The sequence below is a fragment of the Microtus ochrogaster genome, chromosome 1 (assembly GCF_000317375.1).
Source record: "Microtus ochrogaster isolate Prairie Vole_2 chromosome 1, MicOch1.0, whole genome shotgun sequence".
NCBI classification, from domain to species: Eukaryota; Metazoa; Chordata; class Mammalia; order Rodentia; family Cricetidae; genus Microtus; species Microtus ochrogaster.
This window is the reverse complement of record NC_022009.1, coordinates 9,524,814-9,545,011: the sequence shown is the minus strand read 5'-3', so window position 1 is coordinate 9,545,011 and position 20,198 is coordinate 9,524,814. Positions and strand designations below refer to the sequence as shown.

The window sequence follows — 20,198 nt, the reverse complement described above, 5'->3', positions numbered from 1 at the left end:
AGCACCCGACATAAACCAGGATTGCACGCATTGAAAGCACATGGCACAGAGTGTGGGTGGAAACATGAAGCACTGGAGTGCCTCTTTTGTACTTTAACGGATTCAAAAACAGTATTCTTAAGATTTTTACAAGCCAGGCACAGTGGCTTGTGCTGTAATCACAACACTTGGGAATAGGAGGCAGGAGGAGTGCTACAAATTTGCCCAGTCTAGGCAACCTATAGAGTTCCAGGTTAGCCTGAAAACCATAGTAAGATCCTGCCTCTACAAAGAAATAAGCACTAAGACTAGTTTATTTTGGTGTGTGTGTGTGTGTGTGTGTGTGTGAGAGAGAGAGAGAGAGAGAGGGGGGGGGGGGTAGGTGTTCATGTCTGTGTGTGAGTGTGTGGTAGTCAAGGGTACCTCCTAAGGTATGTCCTCACCTTCCACCTTATTTGAGACAGGTCTATTTTTTTTCCCTGCCCACATACCAGGATGGCTAATCTGTGAGCTTCCAATGATCCTGCTGCCTCTACCTTCCCTCTCGCTGTAGGAGCACAGGGATTTCAGCTGCCGGCCTCTGTGCCCTGCTTTATATAATAAGTTCTAGGAATTCACACCAGTTCCGTATATTTGCATGGCAAGTGCTCCACCCACTGAACTGTCTCCCAAGCTCTAGGTTTTAATCTGTAAAACCGATTGTTTACACTCTTTCCCTCCAGCTTCCCGACTGTCCTTCCTTTCCTCCCACCTTCATTTTTCCTCCTGCGCTCCTCCTGCATCGTATTTTTTCAGGTACTGTGTTGAAATAAGAGCGGCAAAGCTGCGTCCCCAGCATCCGGCCGCCCGCATGGCTAGCTTAGCTTATGTCCCGAAATAATTATACGGAAACTGTATTTTTTTAATCACTGTCTGGCCCCAATAGTTTTAGCCTCTTATTGGCTAGCTCTTACATATTAATCTAACCCATTTTTATTAATCTTTGTAGCACATAAGTTGGCTTATTAGGAATGATCTTAACCTGTGTCTGTCTGGCGTGGGAGAAATGGCGACTCCCTGACTCAACTTCTTTGTCCCAGCATCCTGTTCTGTTTTCTCCGCCTACCTAAGGGTTGGCCTATGAAATGGGCCTAGGCAGTTTCTTTATTAATAAGAAATCATTCCCACATCAGTACTGGCACGTGCTACAGAGAGGAACAGAACAAACTGAACTACCGTCCTCTAGGACACGCAATAACCAGACCATAGTCATGTGAGAAGCGCTTCAGAGCACCGAGAAACTGGCCCTCCCTGGACGGTCAGACCAGCCATTTGAAGTGGTTAGCTATTGCCTTGGGAAGATTTGGATGACTAGCACGAGTCTTAGATGGGGTGGGAGGAGCCCACTGGGAAAAGAACACACTAGATGCCGAGTTTCAGAAGCTGGCGAAGTGTAACCAGCAGTGCTGAAAGGGGGTAAGGTGAGGCGGGTCAGCAGGGCCCTGTGAGGAAGCACCAAAACTGCTTAGAAACTGTGCTTTCTCCTGCAGAGAAATTCAACTGGAGAGCCTCCTAGTCATCTTTGCAGAGAGGCTATAAACACCTTGAAGCTGGGGTGTCTTCTACATGTTTGCATTCTTTATGTTGCCTGGCTCTGGTCCTAGACTAGGTAGGCAGTGCTCATGGATCTCTTAAGGTGCTGATAGACCCTTAGAAGAATGCATTCTTACCACATCGTTAAAATAGGATAAGTCAGAGCAGAGAGACTTTCTAATGGCCAGGCCAGGGTCTCATTATATCCTGGACATTGTATCTCAGCACTCCCGAGTATAAATGATCTGCTTTAATCTTTGTTTCCTGGTTTGGCTGGGAATCCACCACACTTCACCCTTGGTGACTCTGAGGATAAAGACTAAGGTGAGAGTGGCTTTCACAGCCGCTGCTTCCCGTCTCCAGTACTTTCTACTGTTCAGTGCCTGCGACCCCTTGAAGGAAGCCTTCACGGTACCAACTTTCCCACAGCAACCTTAGAATGTGATCATCCTTCAGCATGAGATTCCCCTTGGGTCCTCATGCACAGATGATGCCCTCAGCCTTCCGAAGCCTACCTCAGTGCCTGACATTCAGTAGATACTCAGCACAGAGCATCTTTGCTTCCATGAATGAATTCCCGAGGTGGCCAGAGAAGTGCATTATCATTGTGTCTTCAGATGAAAACATTGGAGGTCAGAGGCCACGTCTCTTGCCCAAGATGCATAACTGATAAAAGCCAGACCTACACTCAGGGACAGCTGCCAGTAGAAGCTGCCTCTTGCTTCTAGCAGACACTGGATGGATGCCTCTTCATGCCCGTTTCTGTGACATGAGCCCACCCACCTGCTTGTGGGATAGACAGTGCACAGAAAGAGCACGGACTCTGCAGTTGGATTGCACTTAAGTCCCACCCCCACTGCTTGCTAGCTCTGTGCCTGAGCAAGGTACTCATTCATTCTGTGACCCAGTTTTCTAGAAAATGGTTAGTAATAATACTCACCTGGTGGGGCTGTTGATTTCAAACAAATCAACCCACATAAAACGTTACTAATAGACACGTGGGAAATGTTAAGCAATCGTTATCTGTCGCTGTTGGCATACATTTATCCTGTTCCATGTCCTTATTGTAGATCAAAATTTTCTGTGGGAACACTACCACAATTTGTTTTTATTCTGTGAATATTCTCTCTTGGCCTCAGATGTCTGCCCCAGCTCTGTGTTCTCACAGTTTAGAATAGGTAATAAATGCCTGCACCGCAGCCAAACCGCACACTGCTTCTCTCCTACTGCGAAGTTTGAAGTTTGAGGATTCACACGTTTCTTCACACGTACACTCAGAAAAAACTACGCTGTAGTTAGTACACGAGTGCCATTAAGAATGCTGCGCCCTCGCATCTGAAGCACCCCAGACTGAGCTAGATACTGTTGAGCAGTTTGGTTGACTGAGCTGGTTGTTGGGAAGTGATTTATGTCACCCCTGTTTCCCCTGTTTTTCAGAGCAGGTGTGACTTACAGGAAACTTAAAAAGGAAGGAAGATAATTACTTCCCATATATAAAGTTGTATGCCAAAATTTTGGTGTTTTAAACATGTTCTCTCATAATGGAATTTTCTGTACAAGTTCTTTGCTCCTTCTCTGGTTGTTTATTGTTGACATTATTAACAGCTTCTTTTGGTTAGAGCATGATTTGTGTGTGTGTGTGTGTGTGTGTGTGTGTGTGTGTGTGTGTGTAGTTTAGTAACTCCCTGTTTACCTCATCTTAAGCTAGCAACTGATTTGTGTTCAAGTGAGAAGAAACAGCTGTACAGTTGCCACCCTGTGCCAGGCATTACTGCATGTTTAGCTGTTGTCTGTTCTTGCAAGAGGAATGATCTGCCTGCTCTAGAGAGGAAGTAGTGACTTGATGGGATTCAGAAGGGGAAGCTGGCCTGTGGTAGGCTCTGGAGGGACAGGCAGTAATGGGAAGTAGCGAAGAGTTAATTAGAAGCGATCCTGGTGGGAGACATGGAAGACTTTGAGAGGCCAGCTGAGGAATGGGTAATTAATTTTTCCGGCATGTGGAGGTACCGAAGGCTCTGGATTGGGTGCTGGACGTGCATGGTGCTTATTTTCAGGCGTGGTTTCTAGGCCAGAACGTCAGCAATACCTTGGAAACCTAATGAATTGCAGACACCACACCTCCCCAGTGGCCTACACATTGGTGGTTAGTGAGATCAGGTGCCCCCGTGGTGCTCATCCCACCTTGAAAGCAAAAATGCCTGAAGAGAATTGTAGGTGGACAGCAGGGGGGGCGGGGTGTCAAGGAAGAAGAGTGAGGGACTGTGCCAGAGGCCCTGGGAGTGGTGATGAGGACACACGTTTGGGTGGTTCCATTGTGAATGAAACAAAGGGAAAACCATTGGAAAGATAATGGGCTGTGATGACTAAGTAGCCGTGGGAGTGTAAGATGGAAGATAGGAAGCCAACGATCTGTGTCTGTATCCCCAAGTGTGACTGACAGCAGATACACACAAGCCGTTCAGGAGGGGAACTTGCCTTCAGAGATCAGAACCTTATTGAACCTTAATTTATAGCTTTTATCTTTAACCCACACCCAGCCATCTACTCTTCTCAACTAGATAACCTTCCCCGTGGGAATGAAAATGAACCAGGCACTCGATACCAATAATCACATTAACAGCAGATGGAGTTGCTAAGTGCCAAGATGTTTTCGCTAAGTACTCCGTATTCATTATGTCCGTGCTGCTATTCATTAGTTATGAATGTCTGTAAGTTGACTTCCCAAGCTTCACCATTGTAGGCTTAATGTTTCTAAGCACTGACCTAAGAGGCTAAGAGTCTGAACTCCAGGGTCACACAGCTCTGGGCTGAAAATCTAGCTGCTTTGTTCAGCAGGTGTGTAGGCTGGAGGAGGTGCCTTGCCTAATCTTCACCCTAAGTTCCCCAGCTCTCTTACAATGGAGACTATTATTGTAAGGAGATGTAATCAATGAGTGGCCCTCTTTAGGTTCATTGTTATAACTAAATAGGAAATGCCTGCCTGCATATAAAATCCTTAGGAAATGTTAGTTGAGGTTTATGGTGATGATACCAGACACTTACGCAGAACTTCATTGCTTATGTTGCCAAAAGCAAAAATCACTCAAAAAATTCCCAGGGCTGGAGTGGTGGCTCAGTGGTGAAAACACTGACTGCTATTGCATTCAGTTCCCAGCTGCCATGTGGCAGCTCACAAGTGTCTTTAACTCCAGTTCCAGGGGAGCTTACGCCCTCCTCTGGCCTTCCTGGACATTAGATTTGCATGTGGTGCACAGACATAAATGCTGGCAAAACACCCATGCATATAACAACAACAACAACTACTACTACTACTACTACTACTATGCTCCTTAGCCAGGCACGTCAGGCCTTCTTCAGAGTGGTCATGCTTTCCCTCCCATGAAGTATAAGCTCAGTACTTACTGCCCCTTCACTGTGGAGCTCAGCTCTGGCCTCCCTTATGTACCGAATCTCTTACCCAAGCCTAGTCTTTGATTTCTGTTGCTGCCTTAGTCAGTTTTTGTTACTATAACAAAAACATCTGAGATAATGAACCTATAAAAAGAAAAAGTTTATGCCACCCCACAGTTTGGGAGATTCCATGTCATGATCCTTGGCATCAGTGCTGTGGGCCTGGACCAAGGCAGCGTTTTCATAAAGGGAAGACATGGCAAAGCAAAGCCATTCACATTAGGGCCAGGAGACAGAGGAAATGGAAAGGACCCCTCAATCTCCTTTGGGGGGTATACCACAATGACCTAAAGTCATCTTCCTTCTAGTCTGTACCTTCAAAGGGGTTCATTAGCTTCCAGTAGTTCACCCTGGGGAACAGAATCTAAATTATGGCAGGCCGTTTACAAATCCGTTTTTGGATACTGATTATAGAGAGTGAGAAGATCTTAGCTTTAGTAAGAACTCTATCTGTAGTCAGTGTTAATGTTGGTATGAGTGTCTGGTACATTTTCATTCCTGTCATGTGTGAGTCATCTAGTGCTCGCCTGAGTTCATTTTTAATAATTGCTGTCTTGTCTGGAAGATTGTTAGCAGCAAACTCTCATCTTTAATATGATTAATTCTGAGTTCCTGTGGTTCAACGCCCTTACAGCTCAGTGGACCATGCATAGCATTAGCAACAGCAAAGGTCCAGCCTAGCCATTTCGCTGAAACCCTGGGTACCTGTGTGCTGTGCCTTGTCCATCTTTCCATGCTGCTGCCTGGTCCTATGCCAGGTGACCCTACGTTAGTAGTCACAGAACAGCAGAACAGAGCGTCAAGTATGTGTTGGTGAGCTAGTTTTCTCCTTGGTGGAACTGGCAGTGCTCTCTGGGAATATCGACCTCTATAGTACTAATCATTTGCTTTTCTTTTCAGGATGAACTTGATCTCACAGACAAACACAGGGAAGCCATGTTTGCACTTCCGGCGGAGAAAAAGTGGCAGATCTACTGCAGCAAGAAAAAGGTAAGCTGCTCCTTGTGCCCACAGTCAGCCAGAAGCCCTGTTCTGCTGTCCTCTGCTCTCAGTCTCAGCAGCAGGACCAGAAAGCTCTCTGTGGTGTGGAAACCAGCTTGGACATGTCATGGTGTGGCCTTGCGGCTACACACAGTAAAGTGCTGCTCCTCAGATGGTATTTTTATGAGTAGGTCACTGGGCTGCTCTGCACCTGTCCCTGTTACTCATAACTGAGTGTAGCTGAGACCTAAAATATCAAAGGATTGCACAGATAGCATCTTCCCTGCTTCTCACATAGCAGTTTGTATACGTGTAGATTAGGGTGAGTTATCATGGCTTTATGTTTACATAATGTAGTAAAACCTTACATTTTACTGCCTCTGTTGTGTGGCTTCATTGACCCCATAGCTAAAATGCTCATCAGCCTTTTCACATCCAAAGTGAAGAATGAGAAATGAGGCAAAAGGAACATGCTCTCCACTCCTACTTTTAGGGACACAGTTTAATTTGTTGTTGTTGTTGTTGTTGTTAGTGTGTATGTGTGTGTGTGTGTACGTACCACGGTGCGTGTGTGAAGATCACAGGACAACTTTTAGGAGTTATTCCCCTCCTTCTGCTGTGGGTTCCAGGGATTGAAGTCAGGGCATTTGGGCAAGTGTTCCACCCACTGATCCATGACACTGGCCCTCATTTCAAGAGTTCTACATCCCTTCAAGCTCATGATTAGGGAATGACTGTACCTTCACTCTGGGCAGTCAATTGCAAATAAAAGCTGATGCTGTGCCCCCTCAGGAGATGGGGGAATGACACTGGGGTCAACGAAGCCACCAAAACCCCTTCTCTCTAGCACGCATGGCTCTGGGCATCACTGGATGGAGAGGACTGAAGTAAAGTTCATGCTCCCATTTCTTAAATCCTGCACCAGATTCTTAGACAATCCCCACATGTGTTTCCCTCTGTTCCTTCTGACATTTGAACTAGGCGAGTTATATGTCCAGGCCAGAGTGGGCACCTAAGAGAAAGTGCTACCTCCTTCTAACGTGCTGCAGACACCCTGATTATGCAATCTTGACCTAGGGACCCAGCAACAAATGACAACAACCCAGTGTCAGGGAAGCTTCTATTGGGTGGTCAGATGCAGTTTGGAGCCTCTGTCTCCTCGCTTGACTGTCTCACAGCCCCTCTGCCCCTGTGTCACTAACATGTCCCTCCGAGGACAGTCGCCGAGTCTCAGTGACCAGTGAGTCCGGCGACAGTAGGTGACTGTGAGGCACTGTGCTCGCTGACCTCCGCCGCTGACCTCTGCCGCTGTGCACTAGACTGGGACTGGGACTATATCCACAAGATTTAAAGCTTATTTAATTTTCCACCCGTACAGTTAGACAGGTAAGGGGTGTGTCAGATTTCTCTTTGGTGGCCTTTGCTGAAAGATCTGTCCAGCTCTGACATCTCGGGATCATCCTGGAGCCATCATCAGATAGTCCTGATTATAATCCTAGTCCTCATCCTTCAGTAGCTCAGTGTCCTTATCGGTCGGTGGGTCTCCTCGTCTGGTCCTTCACTTTGCTCACAACCTACTGATCAGAAGGCTCTCTTGTATTGGAAGGCCTTCCATAGCTTGAAGCAATGTGTATCATGCACTGGGAAGGAATTTTAAAATAAAAATAAGAAGTGTTCAGACCTCCTCTGCTGGGTTTATGTGGTCATCTTTTCTCTTCAATTGCTTATTTATGCTATTAATAATTTTATCGTGTTTCAGTGCATACCATGGTACCCGTGATGGTCTGAGAGCATCTGCGGATGCTAGTACTCTCCTTCCACCATGTGGGACCAAGGGATCTAATCAGATTCTCAGGCTTGAGTGCAAGTGCTTTTACCACTGAACCATCTCACTGTACATAGAGGACATGGTAGAGTTGGTTCATCCTAGTGTAGGTTTCTTTTCCCCTCTAAATTGTGAAACATCACAGTTCAGAATTTGACAGAAATCCCAGAGGATAGGAGCGGAAATACAAATGGGAGCAGCTTACTGGGAAAGGTTTCTTCTTTCTCATGTTTTATCACGTCCTTGACAGCAGTTAAAAGTTAATCATGTAAACTACTGCCCCTTACATTAGAGAAGGCAATCACTGAAAAACAGTAATAACCTTAGACTTATAGCTGCTGTTCATTTTTCGATTTCCAGGCTTGTAGGATCCTTCTATAGGCCTCAGTGTGTGTGTGTGTGTGTGTGTGTGTGTGTGTGTGTGTGTGTGTGTGTGTGGTGTGGTATGCTTGGCCTTTCATGGAAGAATGGATATGAATGTGGCCACTGGATGTGGAACCCTGTTTTGTACAGGGTAGGCCCTGCTTGCTCAAACCTGGCTCCATTGTACAGACTTGCACATTCATTTCTAGCTCCTTTCCAGGAGCAGTGGGTAGCTCAGGTGGGACACCACTGGTTTTGGGGAGTCCCTTGGACTTACGGGTCTGGCTTACTTTAAAAATGAATGACTGCATGGATCAACCACAGATTTTTGTAGAGTGTGTGTGTCAACGTTCGGTTCTGTTCTCAATTACTCTTTGTCTTATTTTTCTGAGAGAAGGTCTGTCTCTAAACCTGGAGCTTACTGATTCTGTTGAACTAGCAGGCCAGCAAGACCTGGGATCCCCTTGTCTCTGCCTCTCCACTACTGGGTCTCTTGGTACAGCTGCCATAGTTGGCCCAGTACCCATATGTGGGTCCTGAGGGTCCATGCCATGGACCTTGTGCATGTGAGTACAGCACTTCACTGATGGAGCCATCTCTCCAGCCTCTTGACTACAGATTTTCTTGACTGGACCTTCTTACATTGTTAAAATTATATTGTTCCTGTGGTCTTAAACTGGGGATTTTGGATCCTGCAGTAAATCAAGAAGCCTGTGATAACTCTAATGACATAAAGACCTAGCCAGCGAAAGCATATGCTCTTTACCTCATTTCTTACCATGTCCCTTAAAATGGGCTCCACGGGGGGCTGGAGAGATGGCTCAGAGGTTAAGAGCACTGGCTGCTCTCCCAGAGGTCCTGAGTTCAGTTCAATTCCCAGCAACCACATGGTGGCTCACAACCACCTGTAATGAGATCTGGTGCTCTCTTCTCGTGTGCGGGCATACATGGAGGCAAGATGTTGTATACATAATAAATAAATAAATAAATAAATAAATAAATAAATAAATAAATAAATCTTTAAAAAAAATTGGCTCCACGGAGGCCGTCCTTCACCTTAAAACGCAGTATTTCCCTTGATACCCACATCTTCAGTTCAGGCTTATCACCAATAAGCCAAAGCATATCCGTTTCTCAGGCTGAGGGCAAACTACACCTATGACTGCTTCAGATCTTCGTCGTTCAAGATTAGAACACAAGGCAGCACAGATGTTCTCTCACGCCCAATAGAAATAAACCACAGGAGCTATGATAAGCGGGCTCTCTATGAACAGAAATCGTTTACTCAAACAAAGCCAGAACAGAGCCTGGGGCCAGGCACTGCTCAGCCAGCCACCTCTCTCCTTGCAGCAGAACTCAAATCCCAGCAGTGGCTCCTCTGCTTCTCAACTGTGGGATTTAGGAAACATCTATCTGAGCCTCTGGTTGAAAACTTATTTCCAAAGCCAAAATGCAAGCAGTAGAAGTATTTCTGGGGTGGAAATGCTTTGGACTCTTGCCTGATTGGCTGCCGGGGTGTCAGAGATGGATGTTGTGGCTTTGCTGCAAATGCAAACACTTTTCTCACAGTTGCTGCACTGGCTGCTCCATCCCGGTTTGTGGACACAGCAATCCACTGCCCAATTCTTAAACATTCATGAAAGGTCCAAAAAGAAATGCCTGTTGGTGGAGTTGGGGGTATTTTCAAATAGGAAATGTTTGTGGTTCTTATCTGTAGAGGTAATTCCCTTTTTAGCTCCAATCACAACATACCCTTTTGTTTAAATGAGGTTTTTCCCAGTCTCTAGCCAGAAACTGCGGCTGTTAACAATCTTTGGATTTTAGGCTGGAGCTTTGAAAACAATGAACCAGCTGACCATGGACGGCATCTGGCTGTGCTGTATTGACTTATTGTTCACATGCGTTTTAAATCCTGGGAACAGGAGGGAGTAGTTCTTCAGAGGTGAAAATAAAGTGTCATTCACTGCTTTATGGTGACCACAAGCATAGAAAGAGGCCTGTAACTTCTGTCCTTGGTGTCATTCAGCCAGTGTTGACTATCTAGAAAGTGCTCTTATCCCTCCCCAGAATTTGCAAAACTGACAGGGCTGTAGAGACCGTTAGGTGCAGAGGCTGCAGATATTGAGAAAGAGAACAAGCTTTCACAGGTGTGCCTAATCTTGCCTGCATTACCTCTGACCCTTAAAGCCTCAAAGCTCATGATTTGGGTCCTCATATAGTAGTCCCATATGTCTTGTGGAACCACTTTGGGAAAGGTGAATTTTCACTAGGCTCGTGTGAGCATGCTTGCTATAACTTAGTTAAATCGTTCTAGAATCTTCTCCATCCTGGCCATGGTTTGGCCATTGTGATCTCTACATATCTGGTACTGGGTACATTTTGAGGACACATAGGGAGGTGAATTTGACTCGTGCTTTTCATTCTTTTTATTTGGTTTGTTTATTCTGATTGGATCAATCCCCGCTTTCTTGGAAGTGCTCCTTTCAGTAAGCATGCATGGTGACAAAAGTTGTGGTGGGCCAGGGGTTGCTGTCCTTTCAGCGGCTGGAGAGCAAGGGCAGCCGGTGTTTGCAGTGCAGAGAGGGGACGGTTTTATCAAAATAGGACCTAGGGGAAACATATGCTGGTGTCACAGAATTAAAGACAAAAGGAACTTTCTGCTTCCTTCATAGCTGTCAAAGTAGCCAGCTGAACTGGAAGTCAGTATGAGCTACTGTCCTGTAGCTGGTGCCTTGCCCAACCACAGGCTCTGTATTGGATTGGAGTAATAGAGAGGGTGAGATCCTGTTTTCTTTCGTTTAGTTTGTTTGCTCACTGTGCAGTAGACTAAGCATTGGCTCTTCAAGCATCCACTCTACTAGATGTCAGGATTTGGGAAAGGGAGCCAGCAAAATAATCCCCGCTTGGTGTTGCATCTGTCAGGGCTGCCCTCCACCACTGGGTTGTACCCTATGCCCAATTTCTGAGTGCCTATAGAAGTACTTGATTTGTTTCCAGCCATTGAATTTTCAACCTGTGATGTTTAACTTGGCGTTTGTGTTGTAAAGTGATAAAGGCCTAAAGAAAGTGGCAGAAGCCATCCTGCTAGAAATACAATCTTCCTGTCCTTCCCTCCTTCTACCTTTTTGCAGAGTCCACAGGGGACACGATAGCGTCTAATCAGAAGCAGCTCCAGACTCCAGGCTTTGGAAATGTCTGTCCTATGTCTTTATGTCCCGTCGAGAGAGGAGTCTGTAGACAATCCCTAGCTGCAGAGCAGTAAGGCATGATGACAGGCTCTGGGTGCCTGGTGCGTGACTCAGTGAAGCAATGTAGTAGTGAAGACCAGGTTGGTGTGCTGCTATCCAGTGTACAGAGTGTCTGCTCTGGGAAGACTCAGCAATATTCTACAGTGGTTAGACAAGTATGTCAGATTCCCTAGCTGAAATGGTTTTGGGAGAAGCCCATATTAATCAAACCAAATGATTGTCACATCTTGTCATAAGCTCCATAGGAGAGGACGGCTGACAGACTGTGGGGCACAGAAAAGGGAGACCCACCTCTGTGGCTGTGACTCAGGTGATGTCCCTCACCCCTTTGACCACTGTTGGATCCACCAGTGAGAGGGTTGACACCATGCTTTCACCCTTCATCTAGAGATGGGCCCTTTCGGCATCTGAGCTGTGTTCACAGGCTCAGGTCCCCTCCCCTGTCCTCCCCTCCCCTCGCTAATTTGTTCTTCAGGCTATTTAAATAATCACTTAAGGGTTCACCTTATCGGAGTCACTGACCAGTTAGGAGACCTTTAAGAGGCTACAATGAGGTGGGAACTTGAACACAGGTGTGAGTTGAGTATGCCTGGGTGAAGCCATGGTACCCGTTAAAGCATTGCCACATTGCACTGGATAAAGAGGAGCTGCCCCAAGTTCTGCCACTAAAAATCACCTTGACTGCTTGTGCCTCTCCACAGGGCCCACTGTCTGCATGCGTTGGGGACTGAGAGACTTGCTTGTACCTTGCACAGCGGGGCATGCGCACAAGGTGTCATTGGCTTTCACTCTTGCTTTATTGCTGAATATGAAGCTTAAACAGGACTTAATCAGAGATCCTGATTGGCTTGAGAATGGATCTACAGTTCTTTGTGATGAATATGTCTGCAGAGCCGCTTCACTTCCAACTGATGTGAGAAGCAAGGAGAGAGGGCTGAGCATTTCCTTTGCAGTATCTCTAAAAGCAATCTGAATGTGACATTTCCCAAGACATTTTAATGACGTGAGAAAGCACTCAGCATTTAATGTCAAGGTTAAAAAGCAAGCTCTAAAACCATGTAATTAGTATGATCACAAGTTCTTAGGGTGTGTAGACAAACGTATGGACAGACAGCTTGTTAGGAAAGATTGTGGGTGATTTCCTTTGATGTATTTTTTCTTTTGTATACGTATTTCACAATTTTTCTATAGTTCTTTATTCTCTGCCTTACTTTGAAATAACTCTCTTGCTTTTCAAAACAAAATTGCTTTGTTTAAGAGATACAGAAGATGGTTTTGAATCAGTCAGTTTTCAGTAAAAGAAATAGGACCCATGAGGCACAACTTGTCTGTCAGTCTGTTTTGGATTTCCATAGGGGATTGTTCATAAGCAGAAGCTAGAGAAACTCTCGGAAAGGCTATGTCTTTGCATCAGGTGGTAAAGCTACATATCTTAGGGCCAGAGGGAAGGGACCATGGAGACTGACAGCTGTGTCTGGCCTCACTGCCTCTGACTTTGAAGTACATGTCCTTTTAAAACTATGGCCTACTGACATTGCTGAATACACATGGATTTCTGGCCCAAAATGATGAAAGAGGACACAGGGAAAGGTCTCTAGAGCAGTGACTGACATGCCACTGTCCCACAGTAGCCAAGGGAGCCAGTGGATGAACTGCAGGGTGTAAGATCTATAGAGCCAGGATGACTGCTGCTGCAGCTCCTCTGTAAGTACTGTCCTGTGAATGGCCTACCAGGAACCATGCAGGCCAGCCTAGTCTATTAGAACATAACAATGGCACCACAGACTTTATTAAAATTATATGTTGAAATGCAAATAATGCTTGAATTGTCACGACAACCCTGGCATTATTTCCTTCCTGGAGCTTCAGGGTCCTTTTTCCTCTCCTCCTCAGTTCTTCGCTCTTCTCTGGGAGTTTTGAAACCGAGGTGTGTGTGTGTGTGTACGTGTGTGTGTACTTACCATATAACTTACACGGTCACTGGGAAACAGACGTATAATGCCTTGCTCTGCCATAGACTTTGTTCAAAGCTGTGACATAATTCAATCCTGCATTCTGCAGAATTATGTCTGAAGCTAACAGGCAGGCCTCCGTGCTGCTTGGTGATGATGAAAGTGTGCTTTGCACATTGCAAACACTATTATTGTTAGACTCCTAATCCCATCACCAGAGTAGACATTCTAGCTTTTCATCAATCACCTTTCTCCAAAAATCTTAAGAAAGAAAATGAATAAACTCCTGATAGCTTTCTCTTCAAGTCATGAATTTGTCCATCCACGGTGCATGTCTCAGCAACCACCAGAGAGGCAGTACTACTTAAGGGAAGGGAAAGAATATTGCATGGCCTGTCCATCACTGATCGATGTCTGAATGTTTCTGTTGCAGAAGAAGCCATTGAATGCTTCACTTTCCCCATGTGTCTCGCAATCCAGTTGAAATTAAAATCAGTAGAAGGCATTGCTCTTTGGAAAAAAAATCCAAGGTTCAGGAAACAAAAGGCATTCCATTCAAATACCCATGAAGCTATATAAAATGCAAAGTATTTCAGCTATGTAAAATAGATACTTCACTGGGGACTGTTTCTTTGGTTTGATTACAAAAGAAGTTACCCTGTGTGGCTTTTACTCTTGCTCCCTTTAGACCTTCTTGTACTCTCAGGTCTGTACCCCGCCAAATTGTGTTTCCATCTTTAGCAAGCTCTTGACTGATTGGCGCCATTTTGAAACATAGGAAGTTGCTCTGAGGCATGGGCCTCTTCCCACCATAGAGATGCAGGATCAGCATGTGCACAAGCTAACAAAAGCCAGCATCTTGACCATCACTTTACAAAAGTTCTGAAAACCTTTTCTCTTCCTTCTTTTCCTGTTCCTTGGCTCCTCTGGATTTTTAAGAATTGAGGAGTTGGGCTGGGCTATCACCCAGAGATGGTAAAATGCTCACTTGGCATACTCGAAGCCATGAGTCTAATCCTTAGCCCCCCATAAAGTATAGTGGTGCATGCCTGCAATCCCAGCACTTGGGGCTAGCAGCAGGAGAATTGGAAGTTCAAGATCACCAATTGCAGTGCTCACATGTAAAGTTCCAGATACTTGGGTGGTTGAGCAGAGGGCCATTGCCTGTAGGAGTTCAGGGCTGTAGTATATTATGTTGATAGAGTGGACTCACTAAGTTCAGTGGTGATGTGGGATTCCCATCTGTATATACTGTGAATATCATTGGTGAATAAAGAAACTGCCTTGGCCTATTGATAGGAACTTAGATAAGTGGGAAAAACTAAACTGAATGCTGGGAGAAAGAAGGGCCGAGTCAGAGAGAAGCCATGTATTCCCCACGGAGACAGACGCTGGGAACTTTACCCAGTAAGCTACAGCCACATAGAAATACACAGATTACTAGAAATGGGTTAAATTAAGATGTAAGAGTTAGCCAATAAGAACCTAGAGCTAATAGTCTAAGCAATGTTTTAATTAATATGGTTTCTGTGTGATTATTTTGGTTCTGAGCTGCTGGGTGGCCAGGAAATGAACAAGCGGCCCTCCTCCAACACAGCCATCAATATAGTGACTTCCCAGGATAGGCAAATGGAGGTTGGGGTTGGGGAGAGGGGCTAAGATTGCCTAAGAAGGGATGAATTGGCCCAAGTCAAGAAGTTCAAGTTCAAGGTCATCCTCAGCTAATAGTGAATGTGAGACCAGGCTGAGCTGCAAGAGACCCTGTGTTAGGAAGGAAAGGAAAGACGTTGAAGAGGTTAACTTATCTACTTCTCAAGCCTAAGCCCTGAGCTTCCTATGACCACTCCATCCTCAGCTTTGGGAGTTGTGACTCTACAGTCTGATGACAGTTGGTTCTCACAGTATTAGAAATATAGCAATAGACATCCAACTCCTCTGTGGAGTCTGTCTCTCACTTTTGCTTCTCAGTGCATTTCTTCAGCAAGTAGCTTTGCTTTACTCTGGGTCCCCATAGCTAGAAAGCACCACACTGGAAGAGGATGGGGTGGGAGCCCCTGTATTTGTTCACTCACAATCATTCAAACAATAACAGAAATACCTAAGGAATGTGCAACTAAGGAAAAGTGACGCGGCACAGAGGAACGACTTCCTATGATGTCTCCTTCTGTTCTAGACATGGGCTAGAAAAGCAACTACCTAACTTTACCTCGGCACACGGCCCTACAGTGTGAAGATTGCTCCTGCCTCAGCTCCCACCACAGGAAGAGACTTGGGATGTTGAGTTTGGATGGAACACAGGAGATCAGTTGTGCTCACTGCCCCAGAATAGCTGTCTTTGTGCACCAGACCATTAGCTCTCTATCAGGTTCCTGTGACAACACCGGTACAAGACAGAGTTGACAGTGTGTCAGATGCAGAGGCTGTGGGGTCCTTAGCTGTGTTAGAGCCCCTCTATCTGTGCCATAGAGCACTTAAGGGCCAGGCTATCAGGGAACAACATTCTAAGTGTGATTTCAGGGCATCTGGGGAGCGTCTCATCCATGCACATTGAAATACATGTGCACACTTCTTTTTCATACCCAAATTTCTGCAGCCTGCAGGTGTGGAATTTCTTTAGGAGTAAGAACACACTGCCCTAGTAACCTGTGGAACCTAGGATATGTTTGGGTAGGAAATATGAGCAAATGGTCCTAGTGACAGCTGTAACTCTACAGAAAGGGACACTACTGTGTCTCATATCTGAGAAACCACATAAATCTGTCAATTCTGGTTACCACTCTAATGAACCCCCAAGCAGCATGAAGCATAGGAGACATGCCAGACCAGGACACACCCTCTGTATGACATTCCTTAAAACTGTAAGTTTAGCGTGAATTCTAATTGGTCTTAATAATAAAAACTGGAGTTAGATATGAGAATAAATGCTGAAAGATCAGAAAAGTAAAGGAGCCAGCCACTAGAGAGACTTTTTACCTCTACTGAATGCTCAGACCTTTGGTCTGAGCTCCTGTCTCCTCCTGCCTTATATTCCTCTCTCCACCCAGTCATATCACTTCCTGTCTCCATCTCCCTAGTGCTGGGATTAAAGGTGTGTGCCTCCCAAGGCATGAGATCCCAACTGCTAGGTCAAAGGTGTGTGCTACCACTGCCTGGTCTCTATGGTTCACTAGCTAGTGCTTAGCTCCACCCTCTGATCTTTAGGCACACAAAATATCACCACCTGTGGGTGGATGGCCTACAAACAAGTTCAAGTGTGAGTGAGAAAAATGGGTCTTGATTGCTAATATTGAATAACTGGATGTAGAAGTCTGAGGCTCTTGGAGAAGGATTCGAGAAAGATGAGTAATCTCAATAAGAAACGGAAGTAATTGATTGGCAGTGTCTCAAGCGACTGTGATGGAGGCGTATGCGGCCAGCTCTAACCTCCAGGCTCTTCCAGGCTCCAGACTCCAGTCAGATTTAGATAGGATACACCATGCTTTTCATGTGGCCGCTCCCTGGTTCTCTGTAGACTCTTAGGGCTCTGGCCCCTGCATTCCAAGACAGATTTTTCAACGCATGCCTGACTCACCAGCTCCAGGAAGTAGGTCCACAAGAGACATCAATGCCAGGAAGTGGCCCCTCAGGAAGATAGAGGAAAAGGAAAGCTCTTTCCTGCATGTGTTTCTTTTGTTTTCTCCAGTGGTCAGGCACACCTGCTGCTGCGGAATCCTCTCTCCTCTGGAAAGGAAAATGGTTTTTATGCTTCCCTGTAAATTAGAATTTGCAGCTTCTAATTAGGGGTTCCCCAAATTGCTCCCTCTGTAAGAACCCAGTGATTTGTGGACTAGTTTTGGATCACTGTAGAAAATCCACTGGCGGATTCCACCCTCAAGTTTCAGGTCCTACACTCCCTGCCATTCTTCGCAGTGCAGAACAGCTTTTGACTTGAGCAGACTTAGGATCTGCCCTGCAGTGAAGGAATGGCATTTTGTCTCCTCTGTTTGGATACTCTACTTCTCCACTTACCCACATATAGGGAATTCTGACCAAGGGATAGCTTCCAACAGAGGCTTTTTATATTTCTGTAGTACCCCTCCCCCAAAACACCATCATTAATTCAGTAATAAATCAGGACCAGTAAAAGCTTAAACTTCGAAATGCAGTTCTGATTCCGCTAGGGGACAGTGAGCCCCGCATTGGTGTTGTTTGTAGCCATGCAGAGGACTCCCTGAGGAAAATTTGCCGTTCTGTGCTGTTACCCAGATTTGCTTCTTAAGTTAATCACTGTTTCCAAAGGTTTCCTTCTAGCACATGTTAAACTTTATACTGGAAATCATAAACGCCCTCTGTTTTCCCAGAAGCAGCTTACAGAACACCAGAGCCTGCTTGACAACCTCTTGAAAGCTGGTCTGGTAGCAGTAAGTCTGGTCCCGGGATATGGAGCCACAAAGGCCACAGACACAACTGCCTGTATTCCCGCTCTGCGTAGGACTCAGTGCCCAAGCTTGCTTCTTTCCAACCAGACCACGTTCTGCTTGGGTCTGTAGCAGTCCATGGTGACATACAGGTCAAAGCTGACTTTAACAAGCTCTCCTGAAGTCATTTGTTCTGTATTATTGTACACCATCGTGTCATAGGGGAGTGTAGACCTGCATCACTTCTGAAAATAATATTTGCACAATGTTTCTTTTTCTTTGACATGAAAATGAGAGGAGATTGTCATCCAAAATTGGGTTCAGATGTTGGGCTTCTACCTATTGAGCTTCAGCTGTGTTCCACACTCTGGAGTGCTTTCCCTAAGAAAGGACTTGTGAAAATAAATACAGCAAATGGCTCCCAGTCTGGAATAGACTGTAAAGTCCCTCCTCTCGGGTTTAGGTACAGATTGGGGGCTGTTTTCTTAGCGCTGTCAGCATGAAATGTTTCCCCACTGAATTCAGCAGCCTGTGACTTGTGAGCCCTCTGCCTGGTGCCGTCAGCTGGGCCTTGTTCAGGAACCTGGGGTGGGAGGAACTAAGGGCACTTGAGGTGTCCAAACAATATAGGCATCTTGCTTTGTGTTGTGGTTGCTTACGGTTACTAGACCTCTCTAGAGGGGTACTCTTGTTGCTTTTCTAGAATGCATAATTTGGAGGAGATTAAAATTTGGAGGAGTTGGCTAAAAAGTAATATCAATCTGACTTTCTCATGAATTTTACCAGAGTAAATATAGCCAGCATGTATAGAAAAGAATGCACAGAAAAAAAAAAGAAAGTGTGTGTGTATGTGTGTGTGATTTTATGTTATCAAGGAAATCTCAAGGCTCTCTTCCCAGTGGGCTTCAGGAAGGATTCCAGTTATTGAGATGTTGATAAACAGTGGGGCTTATTGAAAACATGGGTTGATTATATGGGACTATTGATCACACGGTGGTAGGAGAGAGTTAACTATACAATAGGTACAGTTGTTGATAGTACTTGTTGCAGATGAGCTTGCGATCTTGGTTTTTGAAAGGCTTGTTTTCGTAGTGTGTGTGTATATACATGTGTGACATGTGAGCCGCCTGGCATGGGTGCTGGAAACCAAACTCAGATCCTCTGAAACAGCAGGAAGTGCTTTTAACCACGGAGCTGTCTCTCCAGCCGACTTGGTGATTGTCTAAAAATCTCTCAGCTCTGAGGTTTAGAAACACAAGTAGAAGGTCTAGTAGGGGCAATGTCTCACGTTTGTGGATCCTGATGAGGTTGGAATGAGAATAGCCCCCATAGATAGCTCATGTATTTGAATGTTTAGTTTCCAGTGGTAAAGTATTTAGAGAGGATTCGGAGGTGTGGGCTTTTTGGAGGAGGTGTGTCACTATAGGAGGGCTTTGAGGTCTCAAAGGCTCACACCAAGTCCAGTGTTGCTCTCTTTGCTTCCATCTTGTGGATGAGATGTAAGTTCTTAGCTGCTGCTCCAGCACCTTGCCTTCCTGCCTGCTGCCAAGATGGTCATGAACTAATCCTCTGAAACTGTAAGCAAGCCCCCAATTGAATGTTTTCTTGTCAGTGTTGCCTTGGTCATGGTGTCTCCACAGCAATAGAAATGTAACAAAGAAACCCATGGAAAAACCAGTTCTCCTTCTCACAGCAGTCATCCGTTGCCTGTAGTTCCCTGTCTGGAGGTGGGGTATAGTGAGATTGCTCCCTTCCCTTTCGCATATATATTGGTATTTGCACTGTTCAAATCTTGTTTAGGCAGCCATATTGTGGCAGCATCATGTGTTCGGCCCACTGTCATTTCTTGGAGACAGTCTCAAAGCAGGCTTCCTGGTCCTCTCACTCACAGTCTTTCCACGGCCCCTGCCAAGATGTTCCCTGTACTTGAGTGCCAGACGCTGTTACAGTGTTTGTAAAAGTAGGGTTGGACTTTTTCAGAGAACACTGAGTTTGGCATTGGAGTAGACTTTATAGACATATAAGTAATGCTTCCTTAGAAGATATTGAGGTTACTGGACAGATTGCAAACACTTTATGAGTCGATCCTAATGTACAGCAGATTTTGCAGAGGTAAAGTAGCCTCAGGGAGAGGAGAAAGCTTGGGAGGTAATTGGTGACCATGTCGGTATTTTGATGTGCTTCAGCCCTCCTGAGAGCCAAGTCCCAACTAGCACACCTGTCAGCAAGGTACTCGCAGTGGGCCTCGTCAGTCAGGCCACCCCTTTGAAGACGGACCTTAAAAGAAATCCCACACTAGCTCAGAACTGAACATAATAGAGGGTTATTTATTTAGGGGTAGACTCACAGATTACAGTCCTCTGCTCGAACGGGGAGCAGCACCTGAATCCTGCAGCTGGAAGAAAGGTCGGTGCGCTTTACATCAGCATAT

General features: G+C 45.5%; 1 protein-coding gene across 3 annotated transcripts in view; it reads left to right on the top strand.

Moving 5' to 3' along the window:
- The window catches only part of Daam1 (dishevelled associated activator of morphogenesis 1), a 158,284-nt gene that overhangs the window by 77,728 nt on the left and 60,358 nt on the right, over positions 1–20,198 (top strand). For all 3 annotated transcript variants that reach the window (XM_005343179.3, XM_013346226.2, XM_005343178.3), the window contains exon 3: positions 5,902–5,991. In XM_005343179.3, the coding sequence (XP_005343236.1) occupies positions 5,902–5,991 (90 nt within the window). The remainder of the gene's footprint in view (positions 1–5,901; positions 5,992–20,198) is intronic.